Source organism: Cyanistes caeruleus, chromosome 6, assembly GCF_971803275.1.
Source record: "Cyanistes caeruleus chromosome 6, bCyaCae1.hap1.1, whole genome shotgun sequence".
Lineage (NCBI taxonomy): Eukaryota > Metazoa > Chordata > Aves > Passeriformes > Paridae > Cyanistes > Cyanistes caeruleus.
The window spans coordinates 21250483-21270460 of NC_141706.1; the positions used below are offsets into that span (position 1 = coordinate 21250483).

The 19978-nt window shown below is 49.1% G+C and overlaps 2 protein-coding genes across 6 annotated transcripts in view; one reads left to right on the forward strand and one right to left on the reverse strand.

The window, feature by feature from the left end:
* The window catches only part of SLC67A1 (solute carrier family 67 member 1), a 59148-nt gene extending 58636 nt beyond the window's left edge, over window positions 1-512 (reverse strand). For 2 of the 5 annotated variants that reach the window (XM_086892407.1, XM_086892406.1), the window contains exon 1: window positions 41-467. The gene's annotated coding sequence lies outside the window, so the exon portion shown is untranslated. Of the gene's footprint in view, window positions 1-40 lie in introns of all 5 variants that reach the window. The other 3 variants (XM_086892404.1, XM_086892405.1, XM_023929021.2) reach the window with 3 other exon arrangements.
* Window positions 513-16951: 16439 nt separating this feature from the next.
* Window positions 16952-18569, forward strand: CDKN1C (cyclin dependent kinase inhibitor 1C). Its single transcript, XM_086892736.1, has 3 exons — window positions 16952-17502; window positions 17592-17718; window positions 17875-18569. Exons 1-2 carry the CDS (start codon window positions 17052-17054, stop codon window positions 17711-17713), a joined length of 573 nt encoding a protein of 190 aa, XP_086748862.1. The 5' UTR covers window positions 16952-17051; the 3' UTR covers window positions 17714-17718; window positions 17875-18569.
* The last annotated feature ends 1409 nt before the right edge of the window (window positions 18570-19978 follow it).

Below are 19978 nucleotides of genomic sequence, written 5' to 3' on the forward strand. Positions count from 1 at the left end.
AGATAAGGAGCACAAGTTGTGTGCACAGTTCAAAGCTTACCCTGTGAAAGGTGCTGAGCCAGCACACCACGGATTTAATGTTTCTTTCTTTCTTTTGCCTCTTTCTTTTGCTTACTTGCTAGGCAGGATCAAAGGTACCCATGTATCCAAACACAGATCTGGTCCTTCAGCTTTGACCCAGGTGGGCTCACTGGCCCAAAAGCCATCACAACAAAAATCAGCCCCAGTGAAGTGAAAGTGAACATTGCCCGAAACAAAAGCACGTGATAAGCTCTTCAACTCTTTTAACTGTTTCACTTCCTTCGCTTTTATTGCCCCTGGTGGCTCAGGAGAGACAGCTGTTTTAATTCTTCATGGAAGGCACTTTGCTTTTATTTTTGGAGGTTGCAAGTGCAGCTTAGAGCAGAACAGTTATTTCCAATTCCACTATGTTTATACAGATCCTGTAACAAACACAGGTCTTGCATGGAGTTAGAGCCTTTCTCATCACCTTTACCTGAGCCATTTTTCCCTTCTTTCCAGGTGCTGTAAATTTATAGCAATTCTGAGCTAGCAGATGCTCACATGTGACCCCACTCAAACTACAGATTACTAGCCAAGGTCAAAAACAAAAAAAACCCTGAAGTATTAAATCAAACAAATCATGAGGCTGACTGCCAGCTGGGGAATGAGATAAAAAAGACTCATTTGGCCTTTGGAGTGTTGTTGTTGTTTGCTTGCTTGTTTACTTAGGGTTTTATTTTTTGTGTGCTTGCTGATTTGCTTGGGGGTTTATTTGTTTGTTTTCTTACTCGTTGAAGCCTGGAAGTTTGGTTGAGGATTATCTTTATTTTGAAGAGAAAAAGAAGGCAGAGATTCCAATGCTCTGACTTTGTAGAATTACAGGACTTTTGGAAGGAAGTGGAGATCTCATCCACCCTGCTGCTTGAACGCATTGGTTCAGCTGTGGCTTTTTTTAGGCAAGCTTTGAAAATCTCAAAGAAAAAAGATTTGCCCCTTCTCTCTCTTTTTTTCCGAGGAAGAAGTTTTTCCTGCTGTCCAGTCTGAATTTCTTGTGCTTCGGCTTGACCATGTCACCCAGTCCCTCTAATTTAGTAACACCTAAGCTTAGAAACAGAGTCTTGACTCACCACAAAGGCTGACACTGACACATCAACACAGAGACACACACAGATGTCTGCTGGCTTGGCTCTGGAGTGGTTGTCAGAGCTCTAGGGTTCCAACCAAGCCTAGGGAGAGTGACCTGTAAGATCTCTGGGCACACCTTTTTGTTCAACATGTCACCACCAAGCCCTGGGGTTTGCTGAAGTCTGCCAGGCTCTACCTCCTGGCAAAGGAGAGGGAAGTCCAAAGGTTAAATCTTTCACCAGGGTTGGGTACCATATCACTGGAGATTGCAGAAACAACCCTTCACAAACTCAGAGCATGAGGTGAAAAAAGCACCTTTAAAAATGACTTTCCTACAGTAATACCAGCACTCAAGCAGATCCAGCTCACAAGACCCCACAATTTGTGTTTGTTACTGAGGAAGGATGATTACCCAGCACGTATCCCAGCTTAGCAAAGGATCAGTGCTCGACATTTGGTTCATCTCAGAGCAAAACAATGGATTTGTCTGCACTTTGAACGTCCTTCAGCACAGTACCAACATCATCACTGCCTGGCTCGTGCTGGATAGGCACAATGTACAAATTACCATAGAATAGAAGAGTAAAATTAATGACAGAAATTCTGTTTATGGAGGTTTCGAGACAACCAAAAAAGCGACTCATGCAAATGCAATGTATAACAGTGCTTACAGGAAACCTTGCTGACTTGGACTTGGAAAGCATCAATAATTTGACTGGTGAGTTTGTTTCAGCAGCAACTGAAAACAGATCCCAGCAAGGCGACCAGGGCGGCAAAGACTTGCAGATGCAGCCACTCTCCACCAGATAGGAGCCTTGTCCTGCCAGGGCATGCAGTGCAGACAGATAGCCAGACACATGCTGTCCCTTGGATTTGGCTTCTTTTTACTGGCACTGACAAAGGAAGTGGAGTAAAAAAACCACAGAGTTTAATTTCTTGCCTCTGGGCCTAAAGACACAGTTTTAAAAAGCAGGAAGCTGAACTTGGTGCCTGGTGTGGAGGTGTCCATGGAGAATAAGCTGTGACCATCAGTTCCTGTACACCCCTGGATGGTTTAGCACCCACAACTGCTCCATAGCAGCCTAGATCAGGCTGCAAGTAAGAAAATGCCCTGGGCCCAACCTGGTGATCCTCTCCTAGCAGCAGAGTCTTTGGGGCAGGATCATTTCTCTCCCCATCCCAGCACTTTGACCCACACAGGACGAAGGCAAGAAGGTGGCAGTTTTAAGCCATCTTTACAAGCCAATGGCCAGGTCATGTCCATGCTACCCTGGCCCCAAGGATGCAGGCATGAGCTGTATTCTCCAAATCTGGCCAAGATGTTGGCAGCCTCGAACCATCTCAGTATCCTCTTGCAAGGTCTTTTGCACAGGAACTTGGACTTTCCCAGCCTTCAGCACCTGATTTTTAGAATCTTTCCCCTTGAATCAATCGGCCGAAGGGCTAAATGTGGCAGCAGGAGCACTGATGGAAATACAGCCAGTGTGATCGACACAAGACAAATTTTCCTCCTCCCTTGAGTGAGAAATCTGACTGGAAATGTCTGCAGGAGCCTAAGTATGGTAGAGATTAACCCTGTTCCCAGCTATGCTCCACCAAACACCATGTTTGCAGCCATGGAGCTCGGGGCCAGCTCATTTATACCTGTAGTGATAATGCACCACTAATGACAGATGGCATAAGCTGGCACTGCACTTTTATCTAAAGGCTCCTTCTGGCTCAATTATAGACTACACCATGGGTAGCATTCAGTCACAGACAAACCATCTTTGAAAAACAAAATTAATTTTAAAACTGGGGAGGAACATGTTATGAAGAGGAAATGAGTTTTCTTGGGTAGGATAAATAAACTTTGAATGGACATATACTTCAGGGAGACTACCATGAAAGTGAGCAAGGAGATTACCTTGTGGTAAAATTGCAGATTAGTCCATTAGCTTAGTGCATTAAGCCTTGACACTTATTCTCAGCAATTTTGGAGTATTTATAGTTGCCTTCCTAGTGTAGCTTCCCTGAGGCCTATTTATCTGGTGATCTTTGAAAAAAATAGAGCAGGAAACCTGAGAACATCTTTTAAAAAATCATAAAGGCTCACTGTTTATGTTACTTGGGCAGAAATTTTTTCTTAAATTGCTGGAATGGGAAGCAAGGCTAGCACATGCATAGGGAAGGGAAATCCACCCACATCAGTGACAGAAGTTGAAAATGTTGGTTGAAAAACAATAAACTGGGGGGAAATAAATCTCAATTCCTTCTCTGAATTTGTATTTTTTTCTCAGAGGAAGCTTAATATGATCTGGAGGAACATGAGGTACCCTGGGTGGGAGCCTGCAGAGAGTCAAAACAAGTTTTGAGCCCTTAAGGAGCCTTGAAGGGGGATGAAAATGCAGATGGACTGCCCAGCAATGAGGGGCATCTCTCAGGCTTCAATCCTTTATGAATTTGAACTGTCCAGTGTCTTCAGCTACACAAAAAAGACAGAATTGCAATGAAGCAAATCCTGCTCCAGTGCAGATCAGTCACAAATCCTTGCCCTTGTGGGTGTGCATCCAAGGCAAGCATGGCAGCTGGCTGGGAATGCCAGGGAGGGAATCACAGCCTCTTGCTGTCTGCAAAACTTTCATTTCTCCTTGCAAAGAGAAACAGCATTTTTGTGTACTGGGGGTGCCAGGGAGGACATGAGGTATGAGAGGTATCGTTATAAACATACCTCATCTCCCTGCCCAAGAAGCAGCAGAGATAACCCTTCCTCTCTTTGGAAGAGCTTTGAGAGGCCACCAACCAAAACCAGTGAGGCATGCAGACATTCAGACACAGAGGGACAAAACAAACCTTCACGGAGACACAGTCCTCAGGGAGCCATTGTCCTACGCAAGTTTCTTAAACTCTGTAATATGAGAAAGGAAACGGAAGAATTATCTCAAAGCAATTCCTCATTAGTGGGAATGCTGAATGGTTGTAATGAGGGAAACTGCTCAACACCAGCCATGGTTGGTGGGAGCCATCAAATCTGCAGGATCTGGCCTGATCCCTCTCCTTCCCCGACCCCAAGTCTAAGGGAACAGACCTCATTTGTATTCTGGTGAAAGATTTATACAGTTAAGCAAATAAGAGCATAGATGGCCTGGTATTGCCAAAATTATATCCCAAGTTTGTTGACTGATTTATTCCTTTGTCTAATTGTGTCCATGAAAAAAGCAGCTCACTAATGAATGGAAAAAGACTTCACATGGCCAGCAAAAAAAAGGAAAAAAAAAAAAAAATCCAAACCAGCCATGTTTAGTTTACAAAATAGCACAGTCTTCAGGGATTTTCATAAAAACTGCAGAGACAGTCCAAATCGACAATGAAATCAGATTCCTGGTAGCTGCTGAGCTCTTTTGGGTTTTTTTATGTGTGTATGAATTTGCAAAAAGCAATTATTTATAATTTGTTTCTTATAAAAATGCTGGTGCACTTATTATGCCTGGCAAATTATTTTGTGAAATGGAAAAGGCTATTGTTCATTCTCTTGGTAAAGTCTTTGTTACTTGGCATATTAAACTGCAAATCACATTTTATCTGAAAGGCCCCTTCCAACCCAAAGCATTCTATGATTCTGTGAAATATGGCTGGTTGTTATTAACTTTTTAATGGTAAACCTCCAAAGCTCCAACTAATACTGAAGCTTCATTTGGTGCTCTGTAAACATAAAAGGAGGTTGAGACTCTGATGAGGGGAAAAGCATTAAATCCTCCTTGTCTTGCAGAGGGGACTCTAACAGACAGAGGGGTTTAATGACTTCCCTGAAAAGAGAGAAAGTCTGTGGAAGAGGCTGGAGTCACATCCAATCATCCGTTGGATGCCAGTTCCCTTGTTAAACCACAGGGCAGTTTATTCCCTCTAATATTCCGGAAAAATTAAAATAAAAGAGAACATTTCTGAATACTGGAATTTGACAACAAAAGATGAAGATGAGACAGAGACTGTGTCAATTGTAAAAGAGTTTTGGAAAAACCCCGTGGCCTGAATTCAGGAGAGTTACACCAAAAATAACACGACCAAATAGGAAGAAAAACTCAGTTCTTTGTACCCATCCAGTCTCCTGGGCTCCAGCAGGATCTCACCAGGGCAGCCTCCTGTGCCTGCTCACACTGAGTGGCACCTTGTGTAGGATGATTTCAGCTCAGCCTGAAGACTCACCTCTGCATCATCTCCCAGCTGTGGCCATGGCTGTGGCCCTCCCCACCCAGAGTCTCTCCCCAGCAAACAGAAACCCCTCAAGTTTCAATGAGCTGTTGCCACGCAGTGCAGAAATGCTGCTTCTCCTTCAAGCAGGGACATCAAAAACCAGCAAATGCCTCCAGTCTGTTATGCCAGAATGCTGAAGAATCAGCAAGAAAAGATGACCCTTAGTGAAAGCCCAGGTTTGCTGCACGACCTCTCTGCTGGGCAAATGGTCTCCCCTAGACTTGACATGCTTCTTCCACAAGCCACACTTGTTTTGAGCAGGCCTGACCTGTCCATCTCTGTAGGAAAATGTGATTGAAGGACTCCATCAGCTGCTGAGTAGAGTCCAGGCAAACTCCACACACTAATAATCCGTGGTGACAGCCCAGAATCAATGGATGCTTCTGCTGCCTCTGTGGTTGTGTCTTCAGCTTCCTGGCATGTTGGCATGCCCAGTCTTCAGACAGCTCGCTGCTGCATAATGGCTGAAGCCCTGGGCTCCAAGATACACGGAGTGCGTTGGGAGTCCGAGGTTCGTAGCCAAAGAATATTCTAGAAGTGACAGATCCGGATACACACACAAATGGAGCCTCATACTTTGCCTGCAATGTGCAATATTTCATTCAGCTGGTATTACACAGCCACCTTCTGGAATCGCAGCAATGTCTGGAATGCAAAAGCTGTTTATCATTTAAATAACATTTAGGCCATTATAATTTATGTGCGAATTGTGACTGATTGGGGCTGTATGGAGCTTCTTGTTGTGGTTTGCTGTAGGAATGCTGCAGATTTCCTCTGCACACATAACATTCTGCACACAATGAGCGTCCCAGACATTTTCAACTAGTCTCAAGCCTTCTGCCTTTACCAAAACATTTTCCTGTGTCATAATCAAACAATTGCCTGATTTATAAATCTCAAGCATTCAGGAGACCACCAGCAACACAATGTTACAAGAATCTCTGTGTCATTCAGCCTTCCAACAAAGCTGTACACAGCACAAACAAAACGCGGGTGTGTATCCAGTGCTCCTGCTAGTGCACGTTTCTGCATAGAGCAAGTAGAAAAGGACAAAGCATGTGTCTGCAAAACCTTGCACATCCCACAGACAGCTTCCCTGCACAGAATGGGGTCTGTGCTGCATTCTGAGACAAATCCCTACTAGTTCAGGCCCATTTCCTCTCTCAGTCTTGCACAGAACCAACATGCCATGAGTGGAAAGAGGACAGCTGACCCTACGGCTTCATCCCCCTACAAGAGTGGGGGAGAAGCCTGCGTTGCAGATATTTGCTGCCTATGGCTGGAAGAGACAAAGATATCCAGAGACATGCAGGCTGGATTTATCAAAAATGGTGAAATGTGCTAACATGGCTTCACAGCCCCTGATCTCTCTGGGCTCTAAATTATCTACAAAGCCTCATCCAAGGTTCTTATTCTTCTCCCTCTAAGTAAAACACCTCATTTCAGATGAAGGCCTGAATGGTCTTGTAAAGTCAGAGCAAATCCTGAAGTTTGCACTGTTGCATGTTGGAGCAGAGCATGTACTCCTGTGTATCACTCAACTCACCTGGGCAAACCAAAGTTTTTAAGGATCTGGAAGACACAAGCCCTTGGAGGTACCCTCTCTGCTAGCTAGGTCTGCACCCCCTGCATCAGCAATAAAGGCTGTAGCCACAGCTACTCGGGGAGAATGATTGCAATCTTGATCTTAGTTAGAAGTACAAGAACAATGACAGTCCTACAAATGCTGGGGGTTTTTTGTTCAAACCACCAGAAGGCTTTGGAGATGCTTCATTGTATCCTCCTGGCCTGCCCATACAACCTCTGCTTGAATTTACCTGAGACAAAAAGAAATCGAACCATCTTTGTTGGAAGTGGAAATTCCTCATGGACTCCTTAGCACTGAGACTGTAGGGGGAGCCCATTAAGGCTCTTGAGTGAGATATGAGGAATCCTTATGGTGGTTTGGGGAAAATTTTCAAGCAAAACTAATGTTGAACACTGCAGACAACTCTAGCATGGTCAGATGGATGAGAGTGGAAAAGTTCAGAAGACACATCCCTACGCTTAACCTACTCTATCATATAATTAAGTTCCACTTCATATATAGCTGAAATTTTGCTGTAATAAGACAGAACCTGCATGGTACCATTTGATTATCTTCTTTCCAGTTTCAACCACTGTAGGCATGGCCTTCTCTCAGAGCAAACAATGAGGATGCATTTCTAACGTGCTGCAGATGTGTCTGACACAAGAAAACATCAAACCTGCTCAATTGTTCTGTCTTGGAAGCTCATTTCTTATAATTCTTCAGAATTATTTTGGAACAACACCAGGACCTTTGAATTATCTCTCTTTGTAAAGAATTAGAGCAAACTTTGCACAGTTAGGACCCAATCCTGGCATCAGGACATGAGTGGCACACACAAATTTTCCCAAGACAAAATCCCTAAGAGCTATTTATTTTTTAATAAGATTTCAAAATACTTTTTAAAGCTTGTCCCCAAGATGATCACAGGTTCGCAATGCAGAAATCAAGCAAGTTCTACAAATTGCTAGACTAGCTCTGTAGAACTGCCCCAAGGAGGGTGCTAGGAAGTAATTTTCAAACTTCCAAACTTGTCTGGGTTCTGAGAGCTCCTGTTAAAACTGACACAAATCTACTCAGCAGGTCTACCCAGCCTCTCTCCTCGCTACCTTCAAAACAAAACAATAAGGATTTATTCTATTTATTTCCCAGTACCACCAGGGGAGTAGTGGGCTATATTCCTTCTAAGCCTCATCAATCAAATAGCCAAACTCAGCCATCTCTGTGCAGGTGAAGCAACAACCACCACAAATCCCACTGGAGGTGCCCTCAGAAGCTGCAGGACTGCCAGGGCAGGTGAGAGATAAATCTTGCTTAATGGTGGTGCATGAAAAGAAAAGATTCTAGATTAAATTTGTAGCCTGGTGGTTAAAAAAGGGGGAAAAAAATATAAAAAAGCTATTCTTTCATCTGCAAAGCAAGTGCATTTGATCTAGAAAGCAATGAGATTCTGTAAACATAACACCTCCAGCTGTATTTCTTTCCTTCCAGAACAAACTCACAACCATTTGGCCACTGTCAGCTTAAATGATAAATGATTTCACCTGCTTTCTATTTTCTCTTTGAATACCAACGATGACCAGCTGACTCATTTTTACTTTGAGAAGTACAAGATCTGGATTACTTGGCTTTAGACTGAAACCATGACCCAAATTCACTGGGAATTTTGCCTCTGATTTCCATGCTGCCAGGATTTAACTTTCAATTCTTTCATCCAGCTCCTCTTCAGCTTTTACTGTTAGGAAAACATTTGTTTCAGATCCATTTGGTCATGACTATGTTTGAGAATGTGTCTCACGGTTCACACTAGAAGAATTTGTACCATGTAATTTTGAAATGCCTTCATGTGCACTCTCACTGAGCAGCAGTGAGATATCTGCTAGCTTGCACAGCATCGGGGTGTGTCTTTAATTGCACCTTCATGGAATTAAAGGTTAATTGAGAATCAGGTACAAATTCATCTCTTTGTGCCTGATTCTCCTGTCCTAAGTCCAAAAGTCATCCTACTTGAAACTTAGAGCTGGGCACCTGGAGATCGTTGCCCTACACACTTGTTTTAGCAATAGCTCCTGAAAGAAGTTTCAGAGCAGCTGTCAAGGGGAAACTTAAAAGGCTACAGCATAACCTGATGGTTTTTCAACCTGGTCACAGCACAGGAAAAAAACTTTACTTTCTCCTGGCCTCCACCATCTACCAAGGGACATTGCAATCACATGTAATCAGAGTATTTAGTAACATTTCCAACTATGACCTCAGGAAACAGGTCCTTCCAGCCTCTGTCCAAAACTCAAGAACTGGCTCATTAAGAAATAGCCGTGTCAGTGGGTGCAATGCAAGCCATTAGAAAGCCTTTAGGCCAGTGCTACCTGTGGTCTTCCACCTCATCTGCTCTCTTAGGGGATATGGCACTTGTTTTCTCTTTGGATCTGCAGGATGCTGAAGGCTAGTGGGATTTGTGCCGAGTGCAGTTGTGGATGGCACATACAAATCCCTTCATGCTGCCCCATATTAAGACAGGCTGAGCTCCCAGCAGTGAGTCACGGCACTAATTGTTCTGCATTGTATAAATGTGCTTGTGGCATGCTGCTGGATCCAGGTGCAATTAACTCCTCACTCTGTAGAAACATACCTGATTGTGGGCATGGCAGCCCTATTATGGTTAAATTGCTGTAAAATTAACATGATGGACTCCCCCAAGGGAGTTCTTTGAAGCACTCCCTCTGTGGGTTCATCACTGGCTGGGTGATGTTTGGTCCACATTCAATGCCTGCAGCAAAATTAATGCTATGATTCTAGCAGAGAGATTATAAAGTGATTGCTTTCCAAGATTAAGAAAAAAATGAAAATTTTAGTGCAGTGTCTTCATTAAGTTACTACCCTAAAAGCAAATTTAAAGCTGTAGGTGAGAAGATAAATTAATCAAAGAATACAAACAAGAAGCCAGGGGGTGAGGAGGGAGGAAAGATTATCTCATCATGCTGCGTCATTGCAGGATAACTCAACACCCCATTGTGGGGAATGGAGGGAGCAAGCCCTGAGGGAGAGACAGATAAGAAGAGGGAATCCAGCCTGGAGCGCAAGAGAAGGAACAGCCAGATCCCACAGCAATGTATTACTTTGCCAACCACTCATAGAGAGGGAACTCACCGCAGGAAAACGTTAAAAAAACAAAACTCCTGGGGCTCCTTGATACATTCCAGGCCTCCATGAAACCAGACAAGTGTCTCAAGGTCTGCATCCTCTACTGCTGTATCTGCTTCTCTTGGACTGCCAGGGGGAGAGCTGCCATTGAGCTAAGTCACTATCTGTCATACTTGAGAAGTGGCAATGACCAAACAAGGGCTAATGGTTTTAAATCAAAAGATTTAAGAGTAGATACTAGGAAGAAATTCTTTGCAGTGAGGGTGGCGAGGCAGCGGTGCAGTTTGCCCAGAGAATTTGCGGATGCTGGTCCCTAGAAATGTTCGAGGCCAGGTTGGATGTGACTCTGAGCAACCTGTCCTAGTGGAAGGTGTCCATGCCCATGGCAGAGGGATTGGAACAAGATAACCTTTAATGTCCCTTACCATGCAAGGCATTCCATGATTCTACAATAGCCAAGTTACACCTCAACCCTAATTTTTCACAAAAAAAAAGTGAGTGTATTCTTCTAGTCACGAGTCTCGACAAAGAATCATACAAACTTGGAGCAACCTGAGAAATGTCTAGGATGGTATTACATCTACAATGTCTTTCCTTACTCTAGAAGCACTATGCACACTGTATGGAATTAAAATCCGCACTTTTCCGTGACCTGCTCTCCCTTGAGCTGCCCAGGGCTGTCTGTAGGCTGGTGGCCTGGGGAGCAGTGTCCGCAGCAAACCATGCCCTGAGAGATCTCTGTGGGGAAGCAGAGAGCCTGTTAGCAGCTACAGCGAACCCCGGAGCTCCCCGAGGCGGTGAAGAGCATCTCCAGCCCCCGGCTCACACGCAGACACCGCCGGGGCTGGACGGCAGGAGTAGGCGCCGACAAGTCCTGGGGGCTCGGGGGTGCGGGCAGACAGGGGCTGCCCATGCGGGGAAGGTGGGGCGGCGGCGGGGCGAGGCCGCGCTCCCCAGGGGCGAGCGGGACAGCGGGGCGGGCGAGAGGGGCAGCGGGGCGGGCTAGAGGGACAGCGGGGAGGGCGAGCGGGACAGCGGGGAGGGCGAGCGGGACAGCGGGGAGGGCGAGCGGGACAGCGGGGCGGGCGAGCGGGACAGCGGGGCGGGCGAGCGGGACAGCGGGGCGGGCGAGAGGGGCAGCGGGGCGGGCGAGCGGAGCAGCGGGGCGGGCGAGAGGGACAGCGGGGCGGGCGAGAGGGACAGCGGGGCGGGCGAGAGGGGCAGCGGGGCGGGCGAGAGGGACAGCGGGGCGGGCGAGAGGGACAGCGGGGCAGCGGGGCGGGCGAGCGGGGCAGCGGGGAGGGCGAGCGGGGCAGCGGGGCGGGCGAGCGCCCGGCGCTCCGGGCTGGCCGACATTAGAGGGCACCATTGCCCCGCGCATCGCCGCATCCCCGGCTCGGGGCTCGGCCCGACACGGGCTCCGGCTGGCGACGAGGGGCACAGAGCTGCGGAACGGCGAGGGACGAGGTGCGGACACGGCCCGAGAGCGAAGGCGGCTCGCCCCGGCCGGTTTTCCGCCGGCGCTGCACGGACTGGGGCCAGGAAGATTTGGATCGTTTAGTCTCCCTTCAGACTGTTTTTAAGGTCTTCATCGTCTTTAGACACCCTCCATTTCCCTAGTGTGTGTTGCTTTCATAGTCAGGTTTCAAGACTTTTCTAGTGCTTTGGGGAGTGTTTTTCATACTCTTTAGGTTTGGTTCCCTCTAGGCATGTGCTGGGGTCCATGTGAAGATGCCTCTGATGCACTCACCGCTGTTTTTGGGCTTGCTTTGGGACCAGGTACCTCCCCTCTGCAACAGCCCAGGCCATGAACGATCTCCTTCAGGACTCGTGCTAGACTACCCGCAGTAGAAAACCTGTTTACTTAAGAAATACGAAACCAAAAATAAAACCTGTGTAATGGCCCCTTCACCACTACCTCCCTCTACATAAAGTAGAAATAACCTATGAAAAGCTACTCCAAAAATAATATTACCGTAGATCAAGATGAAAGGCGAGGGGAATGTCAAAACAAGCAGAATGCAAACCTCTCGTTTAATGCGGAGAGCGGCAATGAACAGGACCTGTGAGCGTAGAGCATGGCTTTGACAGCAATTACACCCACAGAAAAGCAGGGAATATAAATAAATGGAGCATTTAACTACTGCTCAAATATAACTACACAGACAACAAGCAAAAATGAGCCACCCTCCGCAGGTACGTACTGCGAGCTCAAAATGCTCCTGCCATTCCCAGCCTGCTTTCCCAGTTATCAGCACAGCATCCTGCAAACGAGCCAGGCGGGCTCCCAGTCAGGATGAAGGGCCAGATGGCGAGTGGAGTTCATCTAGCAAAACGACATGATGGCAAGAGCAAAAGAGGAGTGTGAAGAGAGAATGCAATGGCCCCTGGTGCACTGGCAGGTCCATCAATAGATTAGGCTAAATTCACTGCTACCTTTGTGCTACCCTAATGATGCACAGCAGCTGGACAGCAAGGCTGGCTCTTCTTTTAACAACCAAGAACAGAAGGAATAATAAAAAAAAGTAATTAAAGGAAATTAAATTAAATTAAGCATTTTTTTCTGATATATTAGCTTATGCTTTTTTTTTTTTTTTTGAGAACACAACAAAAAGCAATTCAAACTGAATTAAAGCTGCCAGAATTTATTTTTCCAGGATTCTGCTCAGATTTCCTTTTCCCATTTTAACCCCTGAACTAGTGTGGTTTCGCCCAGCTATCAAATCTAATAATTTGACATTTTATGACCTTGTCAAGAAATGGAAATTTCTGAGTCTATGCCAGTTTGAATAACTTGAATTGTCACCTTGGTGTTAGAAGTGCCTCAATGAGGAATTTGAGTAGTCTGTCCTAACTTGAACCTTAATTGTAATCAGTTTATTTAAGCAGGATTCCAAAGTACCAAGCAAAATTGCCACCGGTATAAATGCAAATTGCTTATGACTACTTGCATAGTAAAAGGGAAGTGCAAAGGAGATTAAGTACCAATGTCTATTGGTCTGTGCCTCTGCTAAAGCAATTATGTGATATAACATGTTCTGAAATGAAGCAATCACATGTGGATCACACACAACACTTGATGAATCTTGAGTTAAACATTGCTGAGCTTAGATGATAACTGTGTACTAAAGGCAATGAGAAGAGAGCAAAGCACAAACCTCCCAGTCTCAAGGGCCTAACAACAGGTCTGCTTGTCTGGCAGTGTGCTGAGGATGATCCCTGCAGGAGAAGTTCACTCCAAGACTTGTCAAAAGACAGAGGAGCGCTCCTCATGGCACCACATCATGGGGACTGTTTGGCTCCATACATAAGCATCTCACCAAACCCCCTCTTCTGAATAAGTTAACCTGGAGCTGCACAACAGCCAGCCCCATTAGAATGACAGCACTGAGAATCTCTCCTCTGTTACCTCTGTAAATTCTTATCACATCTCCTTGGTTACTCCTTGCTCAGTTTACAGTGCAAGGACTTCCCTTATCTGCCAAGACATCAGACTCAGCTCTGACAGTCAGCCTGGACCCTTTCCAAACAGAAATAGTCAAATGCAATAAACCTCCTGCAATTGCAATCCCTTTGCAATGATGCACAGGCCATAAAGGAGTTTGCTTTTCCCTCCCCTCCCCATTTTGAAACAAAGCAGCCAGCAGGAATACACACTAGTTAAAGTCATTATTTTTCCTGACATAAGCAGATATGACTTGGATACTTTAAGCAAAAATGTTTCATTCTTATGGGGCATTGTTCTAACCATAGCAGTAATTACTCTGTTCAGTGTTCTGGAGCAGGAATTTCTAAAGAAGTTAATAGGCTTGGTGGTAGGAGCTCTTGGGTAAGATTTTGTGGCTCATGTTAGGCAAATTGCTGGTTTAGAGGATCATAACCTACCCCTCTGGCCTGAGAGTTCACAGATACACTAAATAAAAAACATCTCTCTGTGCATACAGTACTTCCTCCTCAAATGGGCTGGATGCTCTTTATCTCCACACAAAAAAGAAAAACAGACAGTGATAGAACTGGCAACTTGTGAGCACGAAGTGGCCAGGACTGTCACCACCACCTTAAAAGCTAAATGTATGGTGGGACCAAAAAACCAAAATCCAGTCAAAGCATTAGGGAGCATTAACAGGGAGGAAGCTGAACTAAAAAACCAGGGGTGGTAATCTCAAACCTGAGGCTGCTTTACCTCCCGGGTGAGCTGGAAGATGAAGTGGCCTCAAACACAAGGCAACTCCTGAACATTGAAACCGTCATTCCTTGTGTCCCTCAAGCACTGCGTAAATATTGGCTAACCTCTGGAAAGGGTTTGGAAGGACAACGGCGTGGATTTTGCAGAGGGCACGCCCACATCTTGCTCGTTCAGCTTTCATGGCATGAATACCTAAAATCGAGGAGGCAGAATACAGGAAAGGTGGTCTCTGGCCTGGCCAGCACAGGGGGAAGGACGGCAGCAGGTTCGCAAGGACTCCTCACAAAGAGCTCCTGTCTGCAGGGACCTGGCCATTGCCTTTTGACTCAAGTCTTGAATAGAGGGCACTTTTCCAGCAAATTTCTTGGGGAAGTCAGAGTGTTTTCTCTGCATAGCACATTTATTCCTAAAACCACCCCAACCTACATCCCAAGAAATGCGTTTGATGGCTGCTGAGGGAAGTCCCCAGGTGAACACCGTGACACGTTCCCATGTTCTCCAACCATCCCAGCCTGAACCATACCTTCTCTCCTGGCTGAACCCATGCCTGACTGATGTTGTCCTGCTTTTTAAGACGATGTGCTCTTAGTGATGAGGAACTTTTCATGACCTGTTCCTAAATTATATCCTTGGGGCCAAGAGACCTCCATATGGCCATCTTGAAGGGGCGCTTTGGGACAGAAAGGACAGTGGGTAATATTCACTGAAAGCAGCCACATGGACTGGTTGTCCAGCTCACCTGAGAAACTGAGAACGGCTCTTAAGAACATAACATATGAACAGGCATCTTTAAAATAAAAATGTCTTCACATTTCTTAAAACACCAGCGCTATCACCATTAGTGAAATGAAAATGGTTTGTCTGTATCACTGGCCAGCAAAATCTTCTGCCCATGAAACAAGTGGGGATCTGCATCTTGAAGGCACTTGCTGCATCTTCTTCTCTTAATCACCAAGCTACAGGTGCTTCCTACTGAGCACCCCACCTGCCCTCCCACAAACATCAGGAAATTACTTCAGATCAAACCTGTCATGGCATCTCACTGCTCAGCAGCCTAAGCATGGATAGAGCCAGGCTCCAACTTTCTCTCTGCCAGCAGCAGCCAACCCTGGCTCCATGAGTCCAAACCCAAGGGCACTGCTGGTACCTGCTGGTGCGGGCAGACTTTGGAAGCACCGCTGAAGATGCAGTACCTGGGAGGTGGCAGGGGGCTGTCCCAGCTGCCACAAGCTCCTCACTGGTATGGCAAGTGTGGGAGTGAGGGTCCCCAGCAATGCTGGAGGGCTCCTCCATCACAGAGGTGGGATAAATGTGGAAACTCTACGGAATTACTTTGGTGTACCTGGCAAGGCCTTTTCAGGGATGCAAAGACAAATGCCCCTCTTCTTGAAGCAGACCTACCTGTGGACACCTAAGGCCTAAGGGGCCGAAAGCTGCAACCCCTCCAGCCCTGCAGCAAGCCAGCATCTGGGGCAGTCTCTGCAGAACCAGCACATCCTAGGAATTAATATTAATTTTATTCCCTCTAAGGGATAAAACGATCCAAGTTGTCTTTGCCTCTTTAGTCTTTGAGTTTGAACTTCCCAAAGGCAAAAGCCATAGGGACATGAGGAGCGAGGGGGTCCCCAAACACGCTACATGAAAGAGGTTCATCTTTCCCCTCGTTGTCTGCAGATGAACAAATTAATGCCATGATGACCCTCTGAGACGCGCATCCACACTGTGATGATGCTCTGGGACCAATTTTAGCACAGTGTCAATTATGCTCCCCCTTCTTTTCCTTTCATACTCCATCCCAAAACAACAAAAGGCAATGATTGCAGTGACCTGCAGAAAATGTAAAGCACAAGCCAGCTGATCCCTGGCAACACAATAGCGAGATTAGTTCATCTGCAGTGAACAAACACGTATTATGTGGGTTTTAAAGTCAGGAGAGGAAAATGCTGTGGTTTTCATGTACTTCTATTCACTAAGGCTGCAAGTTATTACTTCCATGCAGCTGAGAAGCCCTATTTTTAAAAATAGCCTTCAGCTTGTTTTGAAATCTGCAAGCATCTCGCTTTGTTTTGCAGCAGTGTAATAAAACTCCCCGAGTCAGAAACGATCCCGTTTTCCTCAACATGCATCACCTCCCCCGCCCCAAGCCCCCGCGTTCCACGGATGCTGAAAAAACTGGCGACACTCCTCGAGGAGAAAAAGAAAATCCCAAACAAAATAATAGTAAAAATAATAGTAAAAGCACTCCCACACGCACCCTTCACGCGGAAAAGGCAACACGGAGGTGGGGGGGGGGGGGAAAAAAACAACCCCGAAAGTCGCCGGCTTAGAAGCGGCGGCGGAGCTGCGACCGGCGGCAGACAAAGGCAGCGGGGCCGGCAGCGGGCGGGGAGCGGGGCGGCCGCCCTCCGGGGCCGGGCCAGCGCCGGGGCCGCCCCCCCGGTCCGCGGCGGGGCCGGGCCGGGCCGGTGCGGGCCAATGCGGCCGGCGGCGGAGCGGCGCAGCCCGGCGCAGCCAATGGAGGCCGCGGGCAGCAGCGCTGCCGCCGGGGGCCGGGGGGCGGCGGGGGGGGGGCCCGCCAATCGCGGCGGGCCGGCGGCAGGGAAACACTATTATGCTAATGGTGTTTTGCTCGCACTCGCGGGGGAGCGGGGTTTAAAAGGCAGCGGCCGAGGGCAGGGGTTCAAAGGCGGGAGCCAGGGCCGGTGTGAGCGCGAGGGAGCGAGCGGACGGGACGGGAGGAGAGGAGCGGCGGGGGGGGCATCGGCGCCTTCCCGGCCCGCCGCGTCCTGCCCGGCGGCGATGTCCAACGTGCACCTCTCCGGCGCCGCCGCCCTGGAGCGTCTCTCGGCCCGGCGAGCCCTGGCCGGGCACGGCCGCAGCCCCGTCTGCAGGAGCCTCTTCGGGCCGGTGGACCACGAGGAGCTGGGCCGGGAACTGCGGGAGCGCCTGCGGGAGATGGGGGAGGACGACCAGCGCCGCTGGGACTACAACTTCCAAACCGACACGCCGCTGCCGGGGCCCGGCCGCCTGCGCTGGGAGGAGGTGGAGGCCGGCGCCGTGCCCGCTTTCTACCGGGAGACTCTGCAGGTGGGACGGTGCCGCGTCCCCCTCCTCCGGGCGCCCCCTTCCCCGCCGCCGCCGCCCGCCGCCGGCAAGGGGCCCGGGGGGCGCCTGAGCCGGGAGAACCGCGCCGCGCCCCGCCGCCGCGGCATGCGGCTCCGCCGCAGGGGCCCGACAGCCCGCATCACAGGTGCGTGGGGAGCCGGGGGGCGCGGGGGACGGGGGGCGTCCCGCCGCAGCGGCTGACGGACCCCTCCTTCCTCTCCGTCCCCCATCCAGATTTCTTCGCGAGGAGAAAAAGGCCGGCAGAGCCGAAGGCGGCGGCGGAGCGCCCCGCCGGCTGCCCGCCGTCCCCCGCCGCCGTGCCGGCTGAGCAGACGCCCCGCAAGCGGCTCCGGTGAGGCAGGTGAGACGCGCCCCTGGAGCGGACGAAGGCGTCCGGGCGCTTTTCTTTGGCCAGCGCTCTCTTGCTTACTTCCTTATACCACGACCGATTTTTCTTCCCCTGCTTATTCCACACCCCCCCCCTTTTTTTTTTTTTTTTTTTTTTGTTCTTCTGCAGACTTTTGCACTACTGCACCCACGGGAGAGGCGCGCCGGCCCGGGAGGCAGGACGCCCCGGAGGCGCGGGGGGCCGGGGCGGGCGGAGCGGAGAGCCGGGACCCCCCCGCGCCCGCCCGGCAGCGGGAGCCGCAGCGGGAACCGGAGCGGAGCCGCAGCGCCGGCCGCGCACGGAGCAGTGTTATCGTACAACAGTGCAATGTATGACGTTCTGTATAGAAATGTATTATGCCTAATATGAGTACACTGGCCAGAAGTGTAAAGCTTTAAAAGTCATTTATAAGAAATGTTTAATCTCTGCTGAGCTCTCAGTGCAAAAAAAAAAAAAGGAAAAACGAAAAAAACAAGTGTATATTTGTACAAAACTTTTTTAAGAGTTATACTAACTTATATTTTCTATTTATGTCAGAAACGTGGATAAGTTTGACATCCAATAGTCTTTTTTTTTTCTTTTGGTTAAGCCAAAGGGCACTATATTTGCTTTTGTTATTCACAAAATGTAAATTTATTTTTATAGTGGTTTTTTTTATTATTTTTTTTTTTGCATTCACAAGATGTAGCTATGAATCAAAATATTTTTTAGACTTTACTTGAAGACAAATCTGTTTCAATGGATCCTGAGCCGGTCTGTACCACTGCCATCGCAAATAATGCCACAACTTCAATAATAAAATTAAATAAAAGTCAGGAAACGGCCGTAAGCCTGTTTGGTGTGTGCTGGAGGGGAAGTCCGGGGGGAGGAGGGTGGCGGGGACAGCCCCGGCGGCTTGGGCGGGGGAGCCCAGCCCAGCCCTGAGTCTCTCGCTGGAGGGGTCCGCCCCGGCCGCGGGGCCCCGGCTACCCCCGGAGCGCGACCCCGCGGCGGGGAGGGCGCTGTCCCCCGCCTGCGCCCCGCCGCGGAAAGTGGGCGTGTGGTTCGGAGGGGAAAGGAGGGCTTCTTCCCTTAAAAACAAGTTCCAACTCCTGAGCGCTGCCGAAGTTAACCAAGCGCGAGGGGAGCACACGCCCTTCATCACACCCTGACTCGGGGCTTTCGGCACGCTGTAATGGTTACTCTTAGCAGCTCGCCCTTTCTCCCGGACCCTGGATCTGCGCCCCTCGAGGGGCCCGGGCTGCCCCCGCTCACCACATCGTGGCTGGGGCCGCTGTCGCCTCTGTTGGGGACAGCCTCGGGGGGTGACTGCGGCGTGCGGGCCTTGGTGCTCAGCGGGCTCAGCACGGGGGGAACGCCTCTGTCGTGGCTGTGCAAACCTTCTCCCCTCCCCCTCTTCCAGCCGCGGGCCCTGACTCCCCAGCCTGGAGCCCAGAGCCCTGGCTACTGCAGGAAGGCACTTCCTGGTACCTCTCGCCCAGCAATGATTTACAGGACAAACAACAGTTCTGGGAAAGGCAGCAGTTTCAGCTCCCCCTAAAAGACGTAAAAAGCAAAACACCACTCACACGAGACAAGCCCTCCCACGAGCCAGCATTTTGACAGTGCTTTGGTGACAGTGCTGTCACAAGCGCGCAGCAGCAGCGCTTGGCATCACCCGGGGCCAGGTTAAAGCCGTGGGATCTGCACGCAGCCCATGGGGTCGGGCCACACGCCCTGCTCCGAACCCCAACCCTGCGCTGCCCGGGAAAGGGGGGCAGCCCAGGGCTGGTGCCGGCCGCAGGTGGTGCAGGGCTGGCATGCTGCAGAGTGCAGATGGGGAGGAGGACCAGGACGTGGGCACTGATTTATGCCTTTCCGATTCCACTCCCCAGCTCTGCGCCTCTGAAATGCTGCACCCCCACATCGGACCCAGTAGCTGGGGCGGACCAAGAGGGCGTCACTCCCTGGCTTTCTGATCTCTGTCGGATACACTTCCACGGAGGGGGGAGGCAGCTGAGAGAATGAGGTTCAGGGTGAATTAGGCTCAAGGTTTAGCCACATCGTCTTCCCCCGTCACAGCGTTCCTCTCTGCCCCCCCCCGCCCCCTTTTCTCCCCCCGCTGTCACGGCCGCCAAGCGCTCCTGGCTGTAAAAGTAACATTGATTACCTCCAGCTCCATGATCGCTTAATCAGAACGGGATTATTTTACACGCCCGCATCAGTGGCCGCTGACTCAATACGATTTTCCCCC